Source organism: Trichoplax adhaerens, genomic scaffold, assembly GCF_000150275.1.
Source record: "Trichoplax adhaerens TRIADscaffold_4 genomic scaffold, whole genome shotgun sequence".
In the NCBI taxonomy this organism is placed as follows: domain Eukaryota; kingdom Metazoa; phylum Placozoa; class Uniplacotomia; order Trichoplacea; family Trichoplacidae; genus Trichoplax; species Trichoplax adhaerens.
In genome coordinates this window covers 5,250,605-5,268,270 of record NW_002060946.1, presented here as the reverse complement: position 1 = coordinate 5,268,270, position 17,666 = coordinate 5,250,605, and the positions used below count along the sequence as shown (strand labels likewise).

The 17,666-nt window shown below is 35.7% G+C and overlaps 4 protein-coding genes across 4 annotated transcripts; 3 read left to right on the top strand and 1 right to left on the bottom strand.

The window, feature by feature from the left end:
- Nucleotides 1–412: 412 nt before the first annotated feature.
- On the top strand, nt 413–3,762 carry TRIADDRAFT_23843 (uncharacterized protein; the record flags this gene model as incomplete). Its single annotated transcript, XM_002112060.1, has 8 exons — nt 413–574; nt 1,944–2,055; nt 2,461–2,525; nt 2,881–2,907; nt 3,110–3,205; nt 3,288–3,340; nt 3,430–3,540; nt 3,627–3,762. The coding sequence occupies 8 exons, from the start codon at nt 413–415 to the stop codon at nt 3,760–3,762; spliced, it is 762 nt and encodes a 253-aa protein (XP_002112096.1).
- Nucleotides 3,763–5,907: 2,145 nt separating this feature from the next.
- On the top strand, nt 5,908–6,884 carry TRIADDRAFT_55791 (uncharacterized protein; the record flags this gene model as incomplete). The annotated part of the gene is made up of 4 exons (XM_002112059.1): nt 5,908–6,003; nt 6,273–6,345; nt 6,463–6,552; nt 6,781–6,884. The coding sequence occupies 4 exons, from the start codon at nt 5,908–5,910 to the stop codon at nt 6,882–6,884; spliced, it is 363 nt and encodes a 120-aa protein (XP_002112095.1).
- A 1,106-nt stretch (nt 6,885–7,990) lies between these two features.
- Nucleotides 7,991–11,147, top strand: TRIADDRAFT_55790 (uncharacterized protein; the record flags this gene model as incomplete). Its single annotated transcript, XM_002112058.1, has 12 exons — nt 7,991–8,008; nt 8,308–8,370; nt 8,509–8,561; nt 8,708–8,795; nt 8,885–8,933; nt 9,593–9,766; nt 9,879–10,008; nt 10,113–10,215; nt 10,313–10,409; nt 10,623–10,713; nt 10,835–10,939; nt 11,051–11,147. 12 exons carry the CDS (start codon nt 7,991–7,993, stop codon nt 11,145–11,147), a joined length of 1,068 nt encoding a protein of 355 aa, XP_002112094.1.
- Nucleotides 11,148–11,944: 797 nt separating this feature from the next.
- TRIADDRAFT_55789 (uncharacterized protein) lies at nt 11,945–16,675 on the bottom strand (the record flags this gene model as incomplete). The annotated part of the gene is made up of 14 exons (XM_002111562.1): nt 11,945–12,163; nt 12,262–12,404; nt 12,457–12,556; nt 12,662–12,769; nt 12,873–13,096; nt 13,163–13,292; nt 13,402–13,440; nt 13,565–13,677; nt 13,763–13,820; nt 13,934–14,023; nt 14,107–14,223; nt 15,510–15,538; nt 15,650–15,695; nt 16,553–16,675. 14 exons carry the CDS (start codon nt 16,673–16,675, stop codon nt 11,945–11,947), a joined length of 1,539 nt encoding a protein of 512 aa, XP_002111598.1.
- Nucleotides 16,676–17,666: the final 991 nt, after the last annotated feature.

Sequence of the window (17,666 nt, the reverse complement as noted above, 5' to 3'; positions counted from 1 at the left end):
GCAAGTCAGCGACCATTTGAAAAGAGCAAAATTCCTATCCAACATCAAATTTTCACTCCACAGCATGATTAAGAAGGAAAGTATTCTATCCGATAGGATCTGAGTAGAGTATGCTAGTGTATAGTATGGCCCTAATAAAGACTGGTGATACTCCAACTCACCGTTTCCACTCACAAGTGGAAACGCCGACAGGACTCTGGACTAGGGGATTGACTTAGTGGTCAAAGGAAAGCTACAGACTGCCAGACAGAATGGATGGGGGAAAAGCAGGACTGCAGTATAAAGAGCGACGTGGAACTTTCCATCCTAGTTTGATCTTAGACTTGGCAAATCCATTGGCTTGACTGCATCCATTCTATCATTAACTCTTTCTTCTTCGTTGCAGTGGATTTCTAATTTTAAATTGACAAGTATGGCTGGAGAAAGCGATATTGGTGATTGGTATAAGAATATCCCATTTATAACCAAGCAGTGGTTTACCATGTCGGTAATTTTGCCCATGATTGGTTGGTTAAAGATCATCAACCCGATGTATTTTCTCCTGATATGGTCGGAAGTTGCTTATAAATTTCAGGTAGGGAAAGACAAATGACTTTGTCATCTTGCAACGCAGCTTTGCCTGTTTGATTTCACCTTTAGTTGACTTCAGACTAGAGACAAGTAGCGATGCCTTTGGGAGAGAAGCGACAAAGTTGATCAAAATGAAGCAGTAGTTTTCATCATTTCATTGCACAACGCCACTCAACTGGCAAAAGCCTAGCAGAATGACATCTTCTCCTGCGATTGACATCGCATTAACAGCATAGTCTATCTTCTCATGATCATGTTACACCGAAAAGGCAAATTGATTTCAACGATAGTACATTGGCATCATCCATCCGCACACCATATGAATGATGTATCTGGAGATAGAAAGTGCTAGCAATGGCGGTAGTATAAGTACAGTCCATTTTCCAGTGGACAGGATGATTTGAAAAGTCTTCCTTAAGCAATACGTACAGTGTCATGACAGACAGTATCTTACGGCGTAGTGCCATCGACAGTATGACTTTATTCCATGGACATGATGAAAGTCTACAACATGTTTTCTAAATACTTTAAATGATAGAAAGTCAAGATTGATTTCCTATCGCAATAGAGTCAATGGAGATTATGCAATCCAACGCGTCTTTGAAATGATCTCGCCAATCAAGAACTATCCTGTTGTCGATCGTACATTTCAGGGATGGTGAACAATCCAAGACATACTTTCATTCAGTGCCATACTGTGTCGACATCAGAGCATCAAATAAGAAACATAAAATTACCTCTACAATGTTGCAATTCATGAGAATTTTATGTAGGCCATAGAAGACATACTATAAATCATGCTGCTAGCCTCATCTTCTGAAAAATTCAGTAGTGTAGTAACAAGCTTGTGCTTTTTTATCACAAGGATCGATTACTAGTTCTAGTTGGCGGTGTAAAGACAGTATGATTTTATGCAAATTAACTTGTTGACCAAGACAAGATCTTGCCAGGACAAATTGCAATTTGACCATTTGGAGTAGCAATTTCAAAAGTTCTGCTGTACCCATCGACGTACAGTATTATAATGATGATATAGTTTAGCTTAGTAATACATTTATATACTGTATAGAATGGGTGTTGATGTTGTCACGATGAGTCAGTTATGATTTTTATATAAATTGACGGGTTGACCAACATCGCGTGATGAGAAATTGCAATTTGGAACAGTAATTTCATGAATTTCTACTGTGTTGATCTGTTGTAATTATTGTACTTAGTAAGCTTTATAACTAATGGCTGTTTATGTGCACGTTACAACACACCAGAAAATACCAATTTGTTCAGTTATGATGTATAAATTTGACAAATTACTATACGTTTAGGTATCTAGTAACCGATTGTGATGAATTTTACTCATTCTCTATTTTTTATAGATATGGAGATTGTTGACCGCCTTGTTCTTCTTTCCTATCAATCCAATGACAGGATTTCAATATTTAATTAACTTATACTTCCTTTATAGCTATTCTATCCGATTAGAAACAGGTACTGCAACAATAAGTTCCAAAGTGATGTAAAGTATAACCATATACTGTACAGTATGATCGTATTTACTGCATGGTAACATTGACGATGTGAATGTTTGATGGGAAGTAGTCGATTTGCTTTGGAGTATGATGTAAAGTCTTACCGTTCAATAAATTATGCTAAGCGCTTAGAGGTTATTATTATGCTCGTCCAGTAGTATTGATCAGTCAGATAATGATTCAATTATTTTATTCTTTGTCATAATGGTAGGCAGCATGGATTAATGTCAAGTCTTAACTTTATTCCTTGCTGTACATTAGCTTCTACTTCATCGTATTAGCATACAAGAGAATCTCGATTTAGAAATAACAGAAAATGAACCTTATTATATGTAATGCATTGCATTTTTTATTTCATTTTAAGGTCTATTTGATGGCCGTCCTGCAGACTTCATTTTTATGTTAATATTTTGCTGGCTAACTCTGATTGTAAGTTGATCATGATGATTACGGTGATGATTTTATCGAATACGTACACTTCAATAGTATAAGTATGACAATGATCGATTTACTCTACAGTTTACCAAGCAATGCAGGTTATTTATACCAATCACTATAAAATGGTCTTTTAAATGCAGTAAATTCTATCTAAAGAGTGACCAGGAGTAGTAGCGCCATAGTGTTCTTTACAGTGTACCAAATAAAACCTTGATGATATTAGAATCGATTTACTATAGTATAATGTCTATTGCGCGTTATATTTTATACTTTTCCGAGTCACACTCGTTGCGCATGGTTTGGTGTATTTTGGCAACGATTGACTTTTTCATTTTATTTGTTGCAGATTGTTGGCTTTGTACTTAACGTTTACGTAAGTTACCCCTTATCCTAATTTATACTATACTGCAAAATCGCTTTAATATAAAATGTTTTGGTTACTTGTGCATCCTTGATGTAGTAGAATAAATCGCTTCTAGTTGGCATCGAAATTACTAATGTTAACTGCTCTTCTGTGATGTTATTGAATTATTACAACATGTATAATTTAATTAAATCCATCCTGGAAATTATAGTTACTGATGACTCCAATGGTCTTAAGCGTCCTTTATGTGTGGTGTCAAGTGAATCGAGATGTAATTGTGCAATTCTTCTTTGGCACTCAATTTAAGGTTGCTAATATTGTATATATCTAGAAAAACTTTCAACCTTACTTGTACTTATTTTGCACTATCGAAATGTTTCATAAATTAGGCGATGTACTTGCCATGGGTATTTGCTATATTTAACATCGTCATCAGGGGATCGTAAGGACTACATTGATTGTACAATATCACTTCAATGTTGTGATAGTGTTCCATGACTAATCTGTAACGTTCTTATTATACTCTTTCAGCGGTAAAGATGAACTAATCGGAATTTTTGTTGGCCACGTTTATTTCTTCCTTGTCTTCAAGTACCCGCAAGAATACGGTGGACGTCAACTCATAGGAACACCGTCATTTCTGTATGATTGGATTAGATATTACAATTTTTACTCTAGACATGCTTTTTAAATGCAAACGTTTCTAATCATTCCTCTTTTTTTTGTAGGTATCGATATTTTCCTAGTAGGCGCGGTGGTGTTAGTGGTTTTGGTGTTCCACCTGCCAGTCGCAGACCCGAAAATGAAGGCCAAGGCTTTCGGGGCCATAGGTGGGGTACAGGACAAACACTTGGAGGCAATTAAATTAGGAAAGTCCTTACTGCATTGTTGATGGACACTAATGCCTATTTCATACGTCTATGTACGAACTACAAGTATGTTTAACGATCTTGGTTTGTAAATAAATAATCGCCATTATCATTCTTTGTGTACCATAGTATATCGTGTAAGGCCTAACCACTGGCAACGGTGTCTGTATGCATGATGCAGTATTTCACATATCACCGGTACTAGAATATCTGTGTATATCTTTGCAAGTTATAGATACTCTTCACTGAATCAGATCTACAATATTTGGATGAAAAAATGTTCTCCTTGAAATCCGTTATAAAACGGAATATGTACACATTTGTATACTCCTATGGGCTTGTGTAAGAGCCTAGCAATACAATCTATTCTTACAAAGTATGATTTTAGATGAGAATCACTGGGGTAGTCCAGGTCCAGGATGAGCTCTTTAGACCGTCTCTTTTAAATGAGTTGGTGTTTGCGTAATGAAAGGAGATTACTTACCTAATTTTCCTCCTATAAGTACTATAATAGGTACTATCGATTAATTATAATCATGGCAATATTAATAAAGACTACTACTCGGGTATGAGCTCTTAAGACCGTCTCTTTTAGCATCGGTTAGTGTTCGCTTCATTATTAAGGGAGATCAATTTACTCAATTTTTCTCTCATAAGGAATGAGTATCATCGATTATAGTAATACAGTACTAACAATGACTACCACCACCAGATCGCAGTGGTGTTGCAGTCATTACTCTATTTAATAGAAATATAGACGTAATTAATTGAGCTCCTGTCGCTTTAATAGAGATGAGTTAGTGTTTGCGTAATTAAAGCAGATCAACTAACTCCATTTTTCCTCTCATAAGTAATGGATACCATCGATTATAGCAAGATTAATAATGGCTACCACCCAGATTGCAATTAATTGAGCTCCTGTCACTTTAATTAAGATGAGTTGGTGTTTACGTAATTAAAGCAGATCAACTAACTCCATTTTTCCTCTCATAAGTAATGGATACCATCGATTATAGCAAGATCAATAACGGCTACCACCAGATTGCAATTAATTGAGCTCCTATCACTCTGATTAAGATGAGTTGGTGTTTGCGTAATTAAAGCAGATCAACTTGCTCAATTTTTCCTCTCATCAGTAATGGGTACCATCGATTATAGCAAGATTAATAACGGCTACCACCAGATTGCAATTAATTGAGCTCCTATCACTCTGATTAAGATGAGTTGGTGTTTGCGTAATTAAAGCAGATCAATTTGCTCAATTTTTCCTCTCATAAGTAATGGGTACCACCGATTATAGCAAGATTAATAATGGCTACCACCAGATTGCAATTAATTGAGCTCCTATCGCTCTGATTAAGAGTTGGTGTTTGCGTAATTAAAGCAGATCAACTTGCTCAATTTCCTCTCATAAGTAATGGGTACCATCGATCATAGCAAGATTAATAATGGCTACCACCAGATTGCAATTAATTGAGCTCCTGTCACTTTAGCTAAAATGAGTTCGTGTTTTGCAATGAATTGAGCTCCTGCCACTTTAATTAAGATGAGTTGGTGTTTGCGTAATTAAAGAAGATCAACTAGCTCAATTTTCCTTTCATAAGTAATGGGTACCATCGATTATAGCAAGATTAATACAGACTACCACCAGATTACAGCTGGTGTCTGTGTTCGCTACAGCCATCACTCCATTTAATGGCAATTTACATATAATTTAATTTAATTTAATTTATTTATTGCATCGGTTAACAACGGGGAGGCTGCAGGGTGTTGTACAATATAGTATACTACGCAGCTGCACGCGGCCACACCTAGCTCTCAGCATTGAAAATGATGAATCCATTTAGGGTCCTCTTTCTCATACTGTAGCATATATTGTATTGGGTCGTATCAAACTCGGTACTATTGTCGATATGGACTCACCATTGCCAATGCGACTATCGTAAAATCAAATCAAATGCAAATTTCAATTAAGCATTCCAGCACATTCCTTTACTATTTAGAAGTGGAAAAGGCGCTTTGAAAGTCTACAGTGGTGAACAATTTTAGCGATAGAATCCTCAATAGCCTTTGGCTACGGTGGAATAAGACAGCGATCATTTTTGGTGTTGAAACGAATGATTTTATAGTGTAAATAATCATGTCGTGGATTCAATCGCCGAGTAGCAACCGGATGATAGCTATCCGGAACGATATTAAAAAGGCCTTCGAATTGGATGCAAATAACCAATTTAGGGTAAGTCTACTGTACAAGTCGTGAGCGAAGGGTAACTAAATGATAGAGGTTCATCTTGCACCGTAGAATAGATGGTAGATTGTACTACTTTCAATAGAGAGACAATTCTCCCATCTTCGATTGTAATGGAGGATTGATCATTTGCGATCGCTCGGTCTTGTAATGGGTGTTAGTTTCCACTTTATCCATCCAACATTGATTTATATTTTATTGTTTCTCCAATTGGATAAACGTGAACTTTCAAATGGAATCCTATTCATACGTTATAGCAAGCTTTTACTCAATATCTGACTTGTGCTGACTCTATTATTGGAATTGTTCAAGGAAATTCTGCTAATAAAAGTAAGAGCACAAATTGCATTCTGTGGTAGTGAGAGTCAAAAATAATAATAATCAAAACGATCAATAAGAATAGCACAAACTCAATATGTTGTGATAATGATCGGACTTGGCTTATAGACTTGAATGAGATCAGAACAGGAACCAATGAAAGGCTATTGAACCTACTGAAACAATGTGTTGAACGATCTGCTGCAATTTTAGAATCTGGTAAAATTGGTATAAATCCTACTCGTATAATAATGCCACAGGAATTAGAACCATTTCGTACAAAGAGGAATAACCTGCAGAATGCAGTACTAATTAATCTACGAAGAGTATATAATTAGATCAAATTCTTAGTCGAGTCTGTTGTAACACGATGATTCTTACTTTTCCAAGGTGAAACTGCAATTGATGATGATCTCTGTATCACTGATGCCGTCTTTTATCACTTAGGTAAAGATGACAAATCAGAAGATTCTCAATCTAGTCCAAGCCAGCAGCAACAAAATCGCGATAGAATTGATAGCCAAGATTCTCATGCGGATAAGTGTTCATAGCCCAACTGAAGATGAATCCAATCAACCTCCTGCATCACCATTACAGCAGCAGCATTTTAATACAAATCAAACTGACCATACCCTAGCGAACTGTAAATCAAATTCATCCGAAAATATGGTATCTTTCGATGATTACTTCAGGTAGAATTAATAATTTCACAACATGATCAACGTGATGAATAAATGCAATAGCTAAGTTGCGTATATTTGTAACCTCTTATGACAATCACGTTCTCGTGGCTTGAATGGTTTATTCTTGACCCTAGTATATATATATATACAGTATAGTAAGCATGGCGTTGACCTAGTCTTAATTAATGAAATCTATCATTTGCAAAAGATGTACAAAATCTCAAGGATGTTCATGCTATCATAAAACAGTCGGCACAATGATATATTCTTGAATACTGTTACAGGCAGGAAACCGATTCGTTGACCAAAAAGCTGAAAATTAATGAATCCATCATCTCTTTATATCGGCAAAAACTCGAAGTTGTTAACAACACTCCGCAGCCTCCAAATGTGGTAAAATATAACACCTTCATTACTATTATAAAATCGGTGACTATTACTCATATTGAATGCAATAACGCCAGTTATTATATGATGCAAGAATAGCGTGATGGCAATTGATCATGTGGACAATTGCAAAGTGTCAAGTCCCCATTTAGCTGTTCAGGCCTTTCTTGTTTGCAATCATGATCGAATATTGTATTACTCTTACTGTAAGATCGTAGAAATGCATGATAGTATTACCAGTTATAAGGATCGCCCTACTTTGATTTCCATCCACCATATATAGCAAGAAATAATCCTTTCTATCAGTGAGGCAGTTACCTAAATGTAAATATAATTTTTTCAATTATATTCTTTTCGACGCGATCGATTCAGCATCGCTGTATACTTTAGTAGGAAGTACATGGATGGAGATAGAGCAGTTCTAGTGTACAGAGGATGTTAATGTAAATCTAATTCACTTTGCACTACTATGATAGATAGTATAAATGTTTTGCATGCTAGAATTGTAGTTTATAGGAAACGTTCGTTATTCAAGTGCATGTAGTAAATCTGCTTATAGATTGTGAATTAGTTCTAACATCCAAAATATGACGGCAATACTCTTGGTAGGTTTCAAAGTTATTTCATACTTTCCTGGATTTGAATTATTTCCATGGACATGCGCGTAGTTCCTTCTATCTTAAAAAATTGTACTAGAGATGTTTATGAATGACGAGAATCTATCAAAATTTTATAGATTCTTTTGATCAATCACCATAGTACTGTAGCAATGGAAATTGCGCAATTATTGATGTAAAGCACTAAAAAGTGTGAATTCTGCACTGTATTAAAAATTAATTATTGCAGTCTTTGATATGATTATTTCAGTAAGTTCATTTGTAGTACATTTATTATCTTCATTTAGAGATTGAGAATGAACCGCCAACTTTTGGCAAACTTAGCTATTATCGAAACCAAACAGAAGCAGGTGAAAATCTTTACCTTAGCCTTAATCTTTTTTCAATATTGTATCATGCATTAAAAGTTCAAAACTCGTAGCTATAGTTCTGTTGTACATGCTTTCATTTATAATTTTATAACTTAATGCTATAATCTTTTTATTTAGTTGATCGCTACCATGCAAGAAAGACAGAGTAAACTAAAAAGAGAACTTGATAGGTTTGTCTTGACAACGCTGAAATGTGCCTATATAATGGTAGTTTGTGATGCAATATCAATATTAATATAAACTTTCTTTTATTTTCTTCATTGCTTGTAATATTACCTTCAATTTCATGCATTTTGATTATAAATCTCTTTTGTAGGCGTGTTGCATCTACTGCGGCGTTATCGGTTAGCGAAGACGAAAAGCGACAGCTACTTATATCAGTTTGGCAGTTTGAGAAAGGAAATGTAAGTATAATTAATCACCGATTCCTTGAAAGTGTAGAGTAGGGACTATAAATTATAGGAATGCCATTTCTGCAACATTTAACTATTAGTACACTCGATTGGTCTACTTTTGTACTTTCTTGCCCTGTTCTTCTGTTGGTTAGATTCGATAGTCTGCATTACTAGTAGTTCAACTCTTCTGATGTAATAACCTATCTTGCGATTATTATTGAAGCGAAAATAACGTGTTTGAAAGCCTTATTGGATTTAATTTTTGAAGGCTTTAGTTAGTAATGTATTAATTATTTGTTAACGGCAGGAATGGACCGCAAGTGTACATGCTAAACTAAAAGCAACCCCAAATGATGCCCATGTTATCGAAAAGCAAATAAATGTTATACTGAAGTGCGTGCGTGTAGAATTCAATCATAACACGATTAGGTGCACCTTGCAAGTAGTGTTATAAATGTATCATCTTCATTGTTATTAGCTACAAGGATCATCCTTTAACAAGGTTGATGGCTGATTATCATGAATCAGTTAATACCAAATTAGCCGAAATAGATAAACTAGCACTTACGATCAACTCTGCTAATTCAGCTGAAGGACCCGATTTAAATTCTGATGGCAAGTTTTAACACCTCATAAATACTAGCATTATTGACATCGTTATTGCAAATGTTATGATGAAAATGCTAAATTGTGCTAGGATGTGAATTACTTAAAAATGAATTAATGGTCTTTAAGCAGAATGAATGAATGGAATTTTTCGGATTATGATGGCTCTGATTTTTGATTCTGATTAATTATTTATTTAGGCTGTGGTGATTGTCAAGGGGGTAGCGAAGAAGGGAATAATCTTAGCGATGGTAGCAACGACGGCAGTTTAACATCCAGTGATAAACTGAATGCCATTAATTCCATAGATAATTTGGTCTCTGAATTTAGTAAAAAATTAGCCAAGCTATGTCGAGAAATTCAGTTATATTTTGGTATGACTAATGTTTAGTACTTCTGTACGAGATGGAATTGCTCTGATGATTGACTCTAAAATTATTTTGTAGCATTCTTGCGGGACTACTAAACTCCGTCCTTTCTGTTTAGGCAAATTGAGATCTATGTTTATCATCGCTTGCGAAGAACTAAATACGCCTAACGGTCGTAGTTATTGCTCTGAAAGTCTCGAGTCACCCTTTTACGGCAGTATTGTAACTGAACTTGTCTCTGTTTTAAGGTAAGGATAGTTATACAAGAAATTAGATATCGCTGTATCAAACTGTCCTCATGAGATGCCGTAGGTAGGAAATTCTACGTTAAATCTATATCCTTTTTACACAGGCAAACCAATAGCAACCGTGAAAAAGAATTTGCGGAAATATTACGCTCTTATGCTACGAAACAGCCTCAGGAATTAGGTGTACCGGTTAAATTTTGTTTGAAGGTAAATGCAGAAATGACCAATTTTATAATGTTAAAGTACAAGTCTATATTTTGTTGTTAAGTATTTCTTGTAGTGACTAAGGAATAATTTTCTATAGGACGAAACACGCAACACGATACCCTACATAAAGGCAATTGAAAATCTATCGAAATTAACTACACTGACCAGCCCATCTAAGAAGTTACGGTGCTTAGGTAACATAAATATCTGGTAGTCATTATACACGGATGTTACGAATAGGAGAGTAATTGATTTGGTTTATTGCTAACATTGCCGACGAGAAAGCTGTTATCTGACTTAAAGTGGGAACAAAGACTTTAACTATCTACAGCTTGCCGTCCTTCATTTGTTAATATTTTGTTTCGCTTCTAAAAATTAAGAATAACAGAACTATTCTATATTTGCAGTTCGAACAGTTCGAGCAATTTTTGAAGCGGTTGACGAATTCAACCGCCCAGCTAAAGGGAAAGGAAGGAAAACTCCTGCTACGTCTAATATGTACGTGCGGACTGTATAGAATACGTTATGCCTTGTAATGGGATTTGGCTTGCTTTCTTTCTTTATAACTTTTTCTCACGTCAACTACTTAAAAACGCCGTTATTTTGCATTACCATATAGGGGATGTGATGATCTTCTTCCTATATTAAGCTTTGTGATCATCAAAGCTGCCAATCCGTTAATATTATCTGAAAGTACCATTATGGAAGAACTGATTGATGATAGGTATGTTCTGAGGGAAAAGAATTAGAGGAATAGAGCGCCAGATTGATATTAGCCATAGAGCCCGTTGTAAATAGCAAGATATGATAACGGTCTTAATTGCATTTTTTCTAGCTACTTGATGAATGAAGAAGGATACTGTTTAACGTCATTGCAAGCTGCTTTAGGCTACGTGACTACTTTACCTATTGAACTCCCGATCGTAAAATAACAATTTCAAGGCAATACATTACTACAACAATATAATTTTCCAATGAATTTATGTATTATATCATGCTGTTAAACTACACAACAGGAAGTTATTAGAATATTTTCTCTATTCGTCTATAATTAATGAAGAACGACATATGGATAGTGACTTAATCTAGCACTATATATTGTTTATACAGCATGTATATATAACCTGCATACTGTAAACCGACAAAGAGTATTTTTGTTCATGATGCCATGATATACTTATTCATGCGTTGATACTAAGCTTTGTCTACTGTACACGTAAAAAGCAGTGTAAACTTGACCATTGAACTTAATTTACAGAGTACGACTACATCTTTTATAAGTCCAACTGATAGATTGTACTGATATTTGTAATGCAACAGAATCATGTTACCAGAGGTATCTAGATATGTTTCTGTTCATTATGATCAAATCACTGTAGCTAGTATATCCTGTCCTATGATGATCACAATCACTGTAGCTAGAAAATCTGAATATCTCAAGAAAGATAGAAAGTAATTTTCATCATGTCAATTTGTCAGCCTTTTTATATCTTTTTTGATATTGTTATGGTGTAAAACGATCTATAACTAATGTACAATATTGACTGATCATAGTAAATTTTAACAATTTACTAAAAATTACGATGAGATTTAGTTAAGTTTCAAAATTAATTTAAAGGATATCTTAGAAAGACAAGACATATTCGTATCGATGGCAATACTGATGCAAGTACAAAATGCAAACCAAATAGTACAATTTCAATCGCAACATTACAAATATAGGAAGGGTTTAACGACGGCTACTATAATAGCGTGATCGATTATTGAAACGCGAGGTATCTTTTGAATTAATGGTGTAATCTCTACGTGGATTAGATCTCGATCTAGATCGTCGTCTTCTCTCATTGTTGCGTCGCTCTACGGATCTACGAGTGCGTGATCCTGGTAGGAATTCTATACCCTGGCGTGTCTCACTTCCAGAAACTAAAGTAGTCCTTACTTTACCGGCCTATGAAATCGAAATTGAAAGGAATTATTAAAGCAAGTTCAATCAATTAATAAACGTAAGCAGAGCATGAATAAGCTGTACAGTTTACGGGTGATTACCTCTTCTTCCGACAACGGGAGCCAATATATGTGAGGAGAAGTCTCCGTTTTTCGAAATAATTCGTCCAAAACATTAATGGGTGCATCAGTTTCATTATCCTTATTTCTGTCATCTTCTGCTGTACGCAATTGGATAAGTAGGCCTGTTATGAGATTATATCTACACTGTCGATTTAACCGAAGTCACAACACTACCTATGTCTTCGTTATCAGGACCTAACGACTCTTGCGTATTTGTCGGAGCAGGTTCAACTTCCATGACCTCTTCGGCTAGGATACCCCGTGCTCTATCCATCTAATCACATGGAAATATACGCAAATTGATCAGTTCAGGATAGACAGATGGTACAATTTTATCGCTACATATAGTACTCGTAATAATACGATTTCATTTCTATACCTCTTCTTGATTTGAGAATTCAACTGTCAGCCTCTTTGGGCTGGTGGATGGCCATCTCTTACCATATAAGTTGTTTCTAGCACTTGTAGCCTCTTCCGTAGAAGAGTACTATAAAAGAGCCCAAGATGGTTACAATCATTATTACAACTCATAGATTTATGCAATGGACCACAAATCTTTAGTACTATTGGATAGAATTGTGAAGACATACCTTAACCATACACCTAGAACGAATATTATCAATCCAAAACTCATCCTCTTTAATAGTTCCGTATTCTCGAAGTATCTCCTTTAACTGTACCAATGTAAACGGTCTAACCAAATTTGTTATATGCACTATTTCATTGACAGGGTTGGCTGACTCAGGAACTGTTACCTCTTCCAATTCTTGAGGGATGTTACTATACTTTTTACTCATATCGAATTTTTTGCTACCTGAAAGATAGATTGGTAGCGAAGGTTAATTTACGCAAGTTTTACAAGTACGCAAAAAAAACAAACCTGTCGTTAGGTTTTGACGGTTAAGCTTTGGTGGGATATGTTGTTGGTTCCTAAGATCTGGTGTAATATTATCTACTTTTTTGCTTGTGTCCATTACTTGTACATTGCGAGTACTTTCATGGTTCTCATTCTGCAATGAGTAAAGCAATAAAAATGTTACACTTGGAAATAAGACGTCCTAAAATTGAGTCCCATTCTTTAAAATCTCAAGTAATTAAAGAAGGTCAAAACTAGCTAACCTGGATATCATTGGAAGGCGAGTTATCATTCATGATATCCTAAGGAATGTATAAATATAGCAACGTCAGCATCGTCGACAGTCGCAATTTGTAGTGCGAACATTTACAAGCAAGCATATGAAGAGCGCACTGTTTTGGCAACAGAAAATTAAGGTTTATGCACCTGCAAGAGATTCGTGTTGATGAGTATAGACTTGTTTTCATCTTCCATTGATTTCTTACCCCACTGTTGTTTTTCTGCACTTTCACTCTCTATTTCCTCAGTACTTTTAACGTCTAGTGAAATAAGATTAAGAAGGCATATTAAACTTTTATTCTAGGTATCATTTTATAAACTGATAGACCTAGAAAATTGACTTACTATAACCAGATAGTCTCCGTTTTGTCACATCTAGTTGTCTACTATTTTTACGGGGCTGCTAGAAAATTCAGAAAATGATTAAATTAGCAATATATACCAAGATAATTTAGTAGATCAAACAAAATCATTATTCATTTTGTAACAACACATCATTACAGATTCTGCCCGTACTTCTTTGTTACTAGCAGAAGCTTTGTCAATTTTGCTTTTATCTGGCTCCAGCATAATTTCCTGAGGTACAACTTCCGATTTATCGGATTCCTAATAAAATTCATTGAATAGTGAACTGATTGTTCAAAATAATAAAACGGCTCATGTCAGAGCGATATGTTTACATGCACTACCTTATCGCGTATCTCCTGGTCATTATTATCAACGGTTTCAACTTGCATAGGTTCGACTTGCTGTTCTTCTTTAGCAGCTGGCGCAGGATCCTCTGTCGCTTTTACTTCAGCTTGAGTCTAAATTTAGAGATATGCATAAGATGACTTTTAAAAATATTTGAAAAATACTCATCCATTTTAATTTATCTAAGACATTAACCAGTCGATATACTGGTAGTAGGCGAACTACGCTATTTTACTGCTATTCTATTAGCAGATAAGCAATTTTAGTTGGTGGATCAATCGTACATAACTTTCATAATACAGTCGATATACTCGTAGTACGTGAACTAAGCTATTTTACTGCTATTCTATTAGCAGATAAGCAATCTTAGGTGGTGGATCAATCCCACACAATTTTCATAATACTGTACAGTCGATATATATTACTCGTAGTACGTGAACTAAGCTATTTTACTGCTATTCTATCAGCAGATAAGCAATCTTAGTTGGCGGATCAATCCTACATAATTTTTATAATGCTGTCGATATATATCACTCTTAGTACGTAAACTAAGCTATTTTACTGCTATTCTATTAGCAGGTAAGCAATTTTAGTTGGCGGATGAATCCTACATAATTTTCATATTGCAGTCGTATATGTATCACTCGTAGTACGTGAACTAAGCTATTTTACTGCTATTCGATTAGCAGATAAGCAATTTCAGTTGGCGGATCAATCGTACATAACTTTCATAATACAGTTGATATATATCACTCTTAGTTATTCAATTAGCAGATAAGCAATTTTAGTTGGCGGATGAATCCTACATAACTTTCATAATGCAGTCGATATATATCACTCGTAGTACGTGAACTATGCTATTTTACTGCTATTCTATTAGCAGATAAGCAATTTTAGGTAGTGGATCATTCCTACACAATTTTCATAACACTGTGCAGTCGATATATATCGCTCGTAGTAAGTGAACTAAGCTATTTTACTGCCATTCTATTAGCAGATAAGCAATCTTAGTCGGCAGATCAATCCTACATCATTTTCATAATCCAGTCGATCTATATCATTGGTATGTTATGGTAATATCTATGACAGGCTTGTAAACGACATCCTATCACTTTTATAAAATAACGGAAGTATAGTCCATATTGACCGTCTACTTGCATCTCATTCTTACAAAAGCTATACTCTGTATACTGTAACGAGTATACAGTACAGTAATTCTTCCCGGATGAAGAATTGACCTGGTTTATTATTTGCCAAGACTGCTTGAAAATAAATTCAAAGTGCAGATTTTCAGACTACATAGGATAGTATACTGGCAATGAAAACAATACTATTTCATGTTATGGGGAAAAGTTCATGAAGATGATAAAAATAAAATTGATTTTCTACAGCTTCATACCTGATTTTCTTCCATTGCTTCTTGATTTTCTGTAAAAATGAGGCAAAAGAAGGGTACAATAGTACTATGTCAGGTAACGTTGTCAACCAGGTATTGATAGTGTAGAAACACGAATAGTGGTATTGACAAATTGATATTACCTGTGGCCTTTGCTTCTTCAGCTTCTTTTTCCATCTTTTTAACATGCTGTTAAAATATATATAAGTGTATGTTATGTAAAATACTTACGCAATGCTAAGCTAGTTATGGTATTAATGCAATAGAGCAGTGATTGTAGTAGAATGGATTGAATGGTATTTGCTCCTGTATAATATCATTCTTATCCAACATTGTATAGCTTCCACGTTGCAAAGGAAATGCAACCTTGTCCATGAAAGTGCAGTAGAATTCCGTTCTACTCTAACGTTTAGTAATGAAGGGAATATCTGTATTGACTAATTTTGTATTCAAATTAAGAGTAGGCAATTACAAACAGTGATGTAGACTCATTCTGTATCATTGTACCATGGCCTACAATAGCATGTCAAACTAAGGGAAGATGATTCTTTTTGTGCAATCTTGGTGGATGCGTTGAGAACTTGAGATTAGGATTTGAACGAGTAAAATCGATAGTTATAATGTGTAGTAACGTTAGGATGAATAAGCAGAATACAGAGGGATTTGATTACAATGTGCAGTAACGTTACTATTTTTTGTATCATGCTGATTTGTGTCAGATCAGTTGATTTGAAAGGCAAGATAAGTCAGAAGGAGAATATAGCACAGAGTGATTTGAATCGCATCTTGCTAAGGAAGATTACAATGTGCAGTAACGTTGCGATGACTGTATTTTTTGGATCATGCCGATCAGTGTTGGATCAGTTGATTTTGAAAAGGCAAGCTAAGTCAGAATACAGAAGGATTTGAATCGCATCTTGCTAAGGAAGATTACAATGTCATCAAGCTAATTGAACTCGTTGTTGTCCAGTCAAGAAATGATTGATGAAGATGATAGTCTGCACAGTTGTAGTCATCGTAGCAAGTCTCTACGTTGATGATAATACCTCTAGTAAGCGTGCAATCAGCACACTTTTGCTGCCACCAACATGTAAGTGTCTCTTGGAGAGCTCTTCCTTCAATTTTACTACTTTCATTCCCATAATATCGCCTTTGGTTAGCTCCGCCATCTTGGCCGATTGCATTTGGCAGAGTTGAGTGGAATTGCATAGAGAAAATGGCTGTCTAGCTTGGACAGTAGTGATTGGTTAAATTGGATGGTGTTGTTTCGGACGTACTCTTGACTTGATGATGGCTTGGTAGTATAGTGTCGAAAACGGCCATAAAATACAGTAGTAAAACACCAGTCGATCATGGCCAGGTAATTTTCTTTCCACAGGAGTCGCGGCAGTACTGATTCGACGCAGTAGAAACACGCTTGGACGGACAGACTTTGACCGCTTTTCTGACGTTGAAAATGGTGTGCTAAACACTTGGTTGCGAGTGGTGGCAGTAGTTTAGTAGACAGTTAGTCGATTTGCAATAAACTAATTTGTCTTCTTGCTGTGCTAAATGCTGCTAGGAAAGAGTTTTTGTAAGAGGATCGATGTTGTTGAACCCTTTCATTGAGTACCGGTGATTTAGAAAGGAGATAGGCTACTGGATGTCGCCATTTTTCGACATACACGTTCCTCATTGGGGTCCGAAAAGTCCGTCTGTCCGAAATGGAGGGTCGTGCCACTGCAGTCGGATTCCTTTCGGACAGACGGACTTTTCTGACTCCATCAGGCCGTTCAAACAGATAGTATGGATCTCTTCTACATCTGTTTTGTCAATCACTGGTACTCATTGCCATAGCGTCTATGATCTTGTACCACTCTTTTCTAGCGGAATTTTGAAAGAGACAAATAAGATTGAATGTAATATGACTTTGATTGAGGAAACATCAGTCCATTCCAAATCGATCATCAGCCTAGTCAACTACTGCCAGAAGCAAGTGTTTGACACAGTACAGTACTTTGACCAAATGAAGACGGGTCTGTCTGTCTGTCCAAGAGTGAGTCATTGATCATCAGCCTAGTCAACTACTGCCAGAAGCAAGTGTTTGGCACAGTACTGTACTTTGACCAAATGAAGCAGAGAATGTCTGTCTGTCCAAGAGTGAGTCATTGATCATCAGCC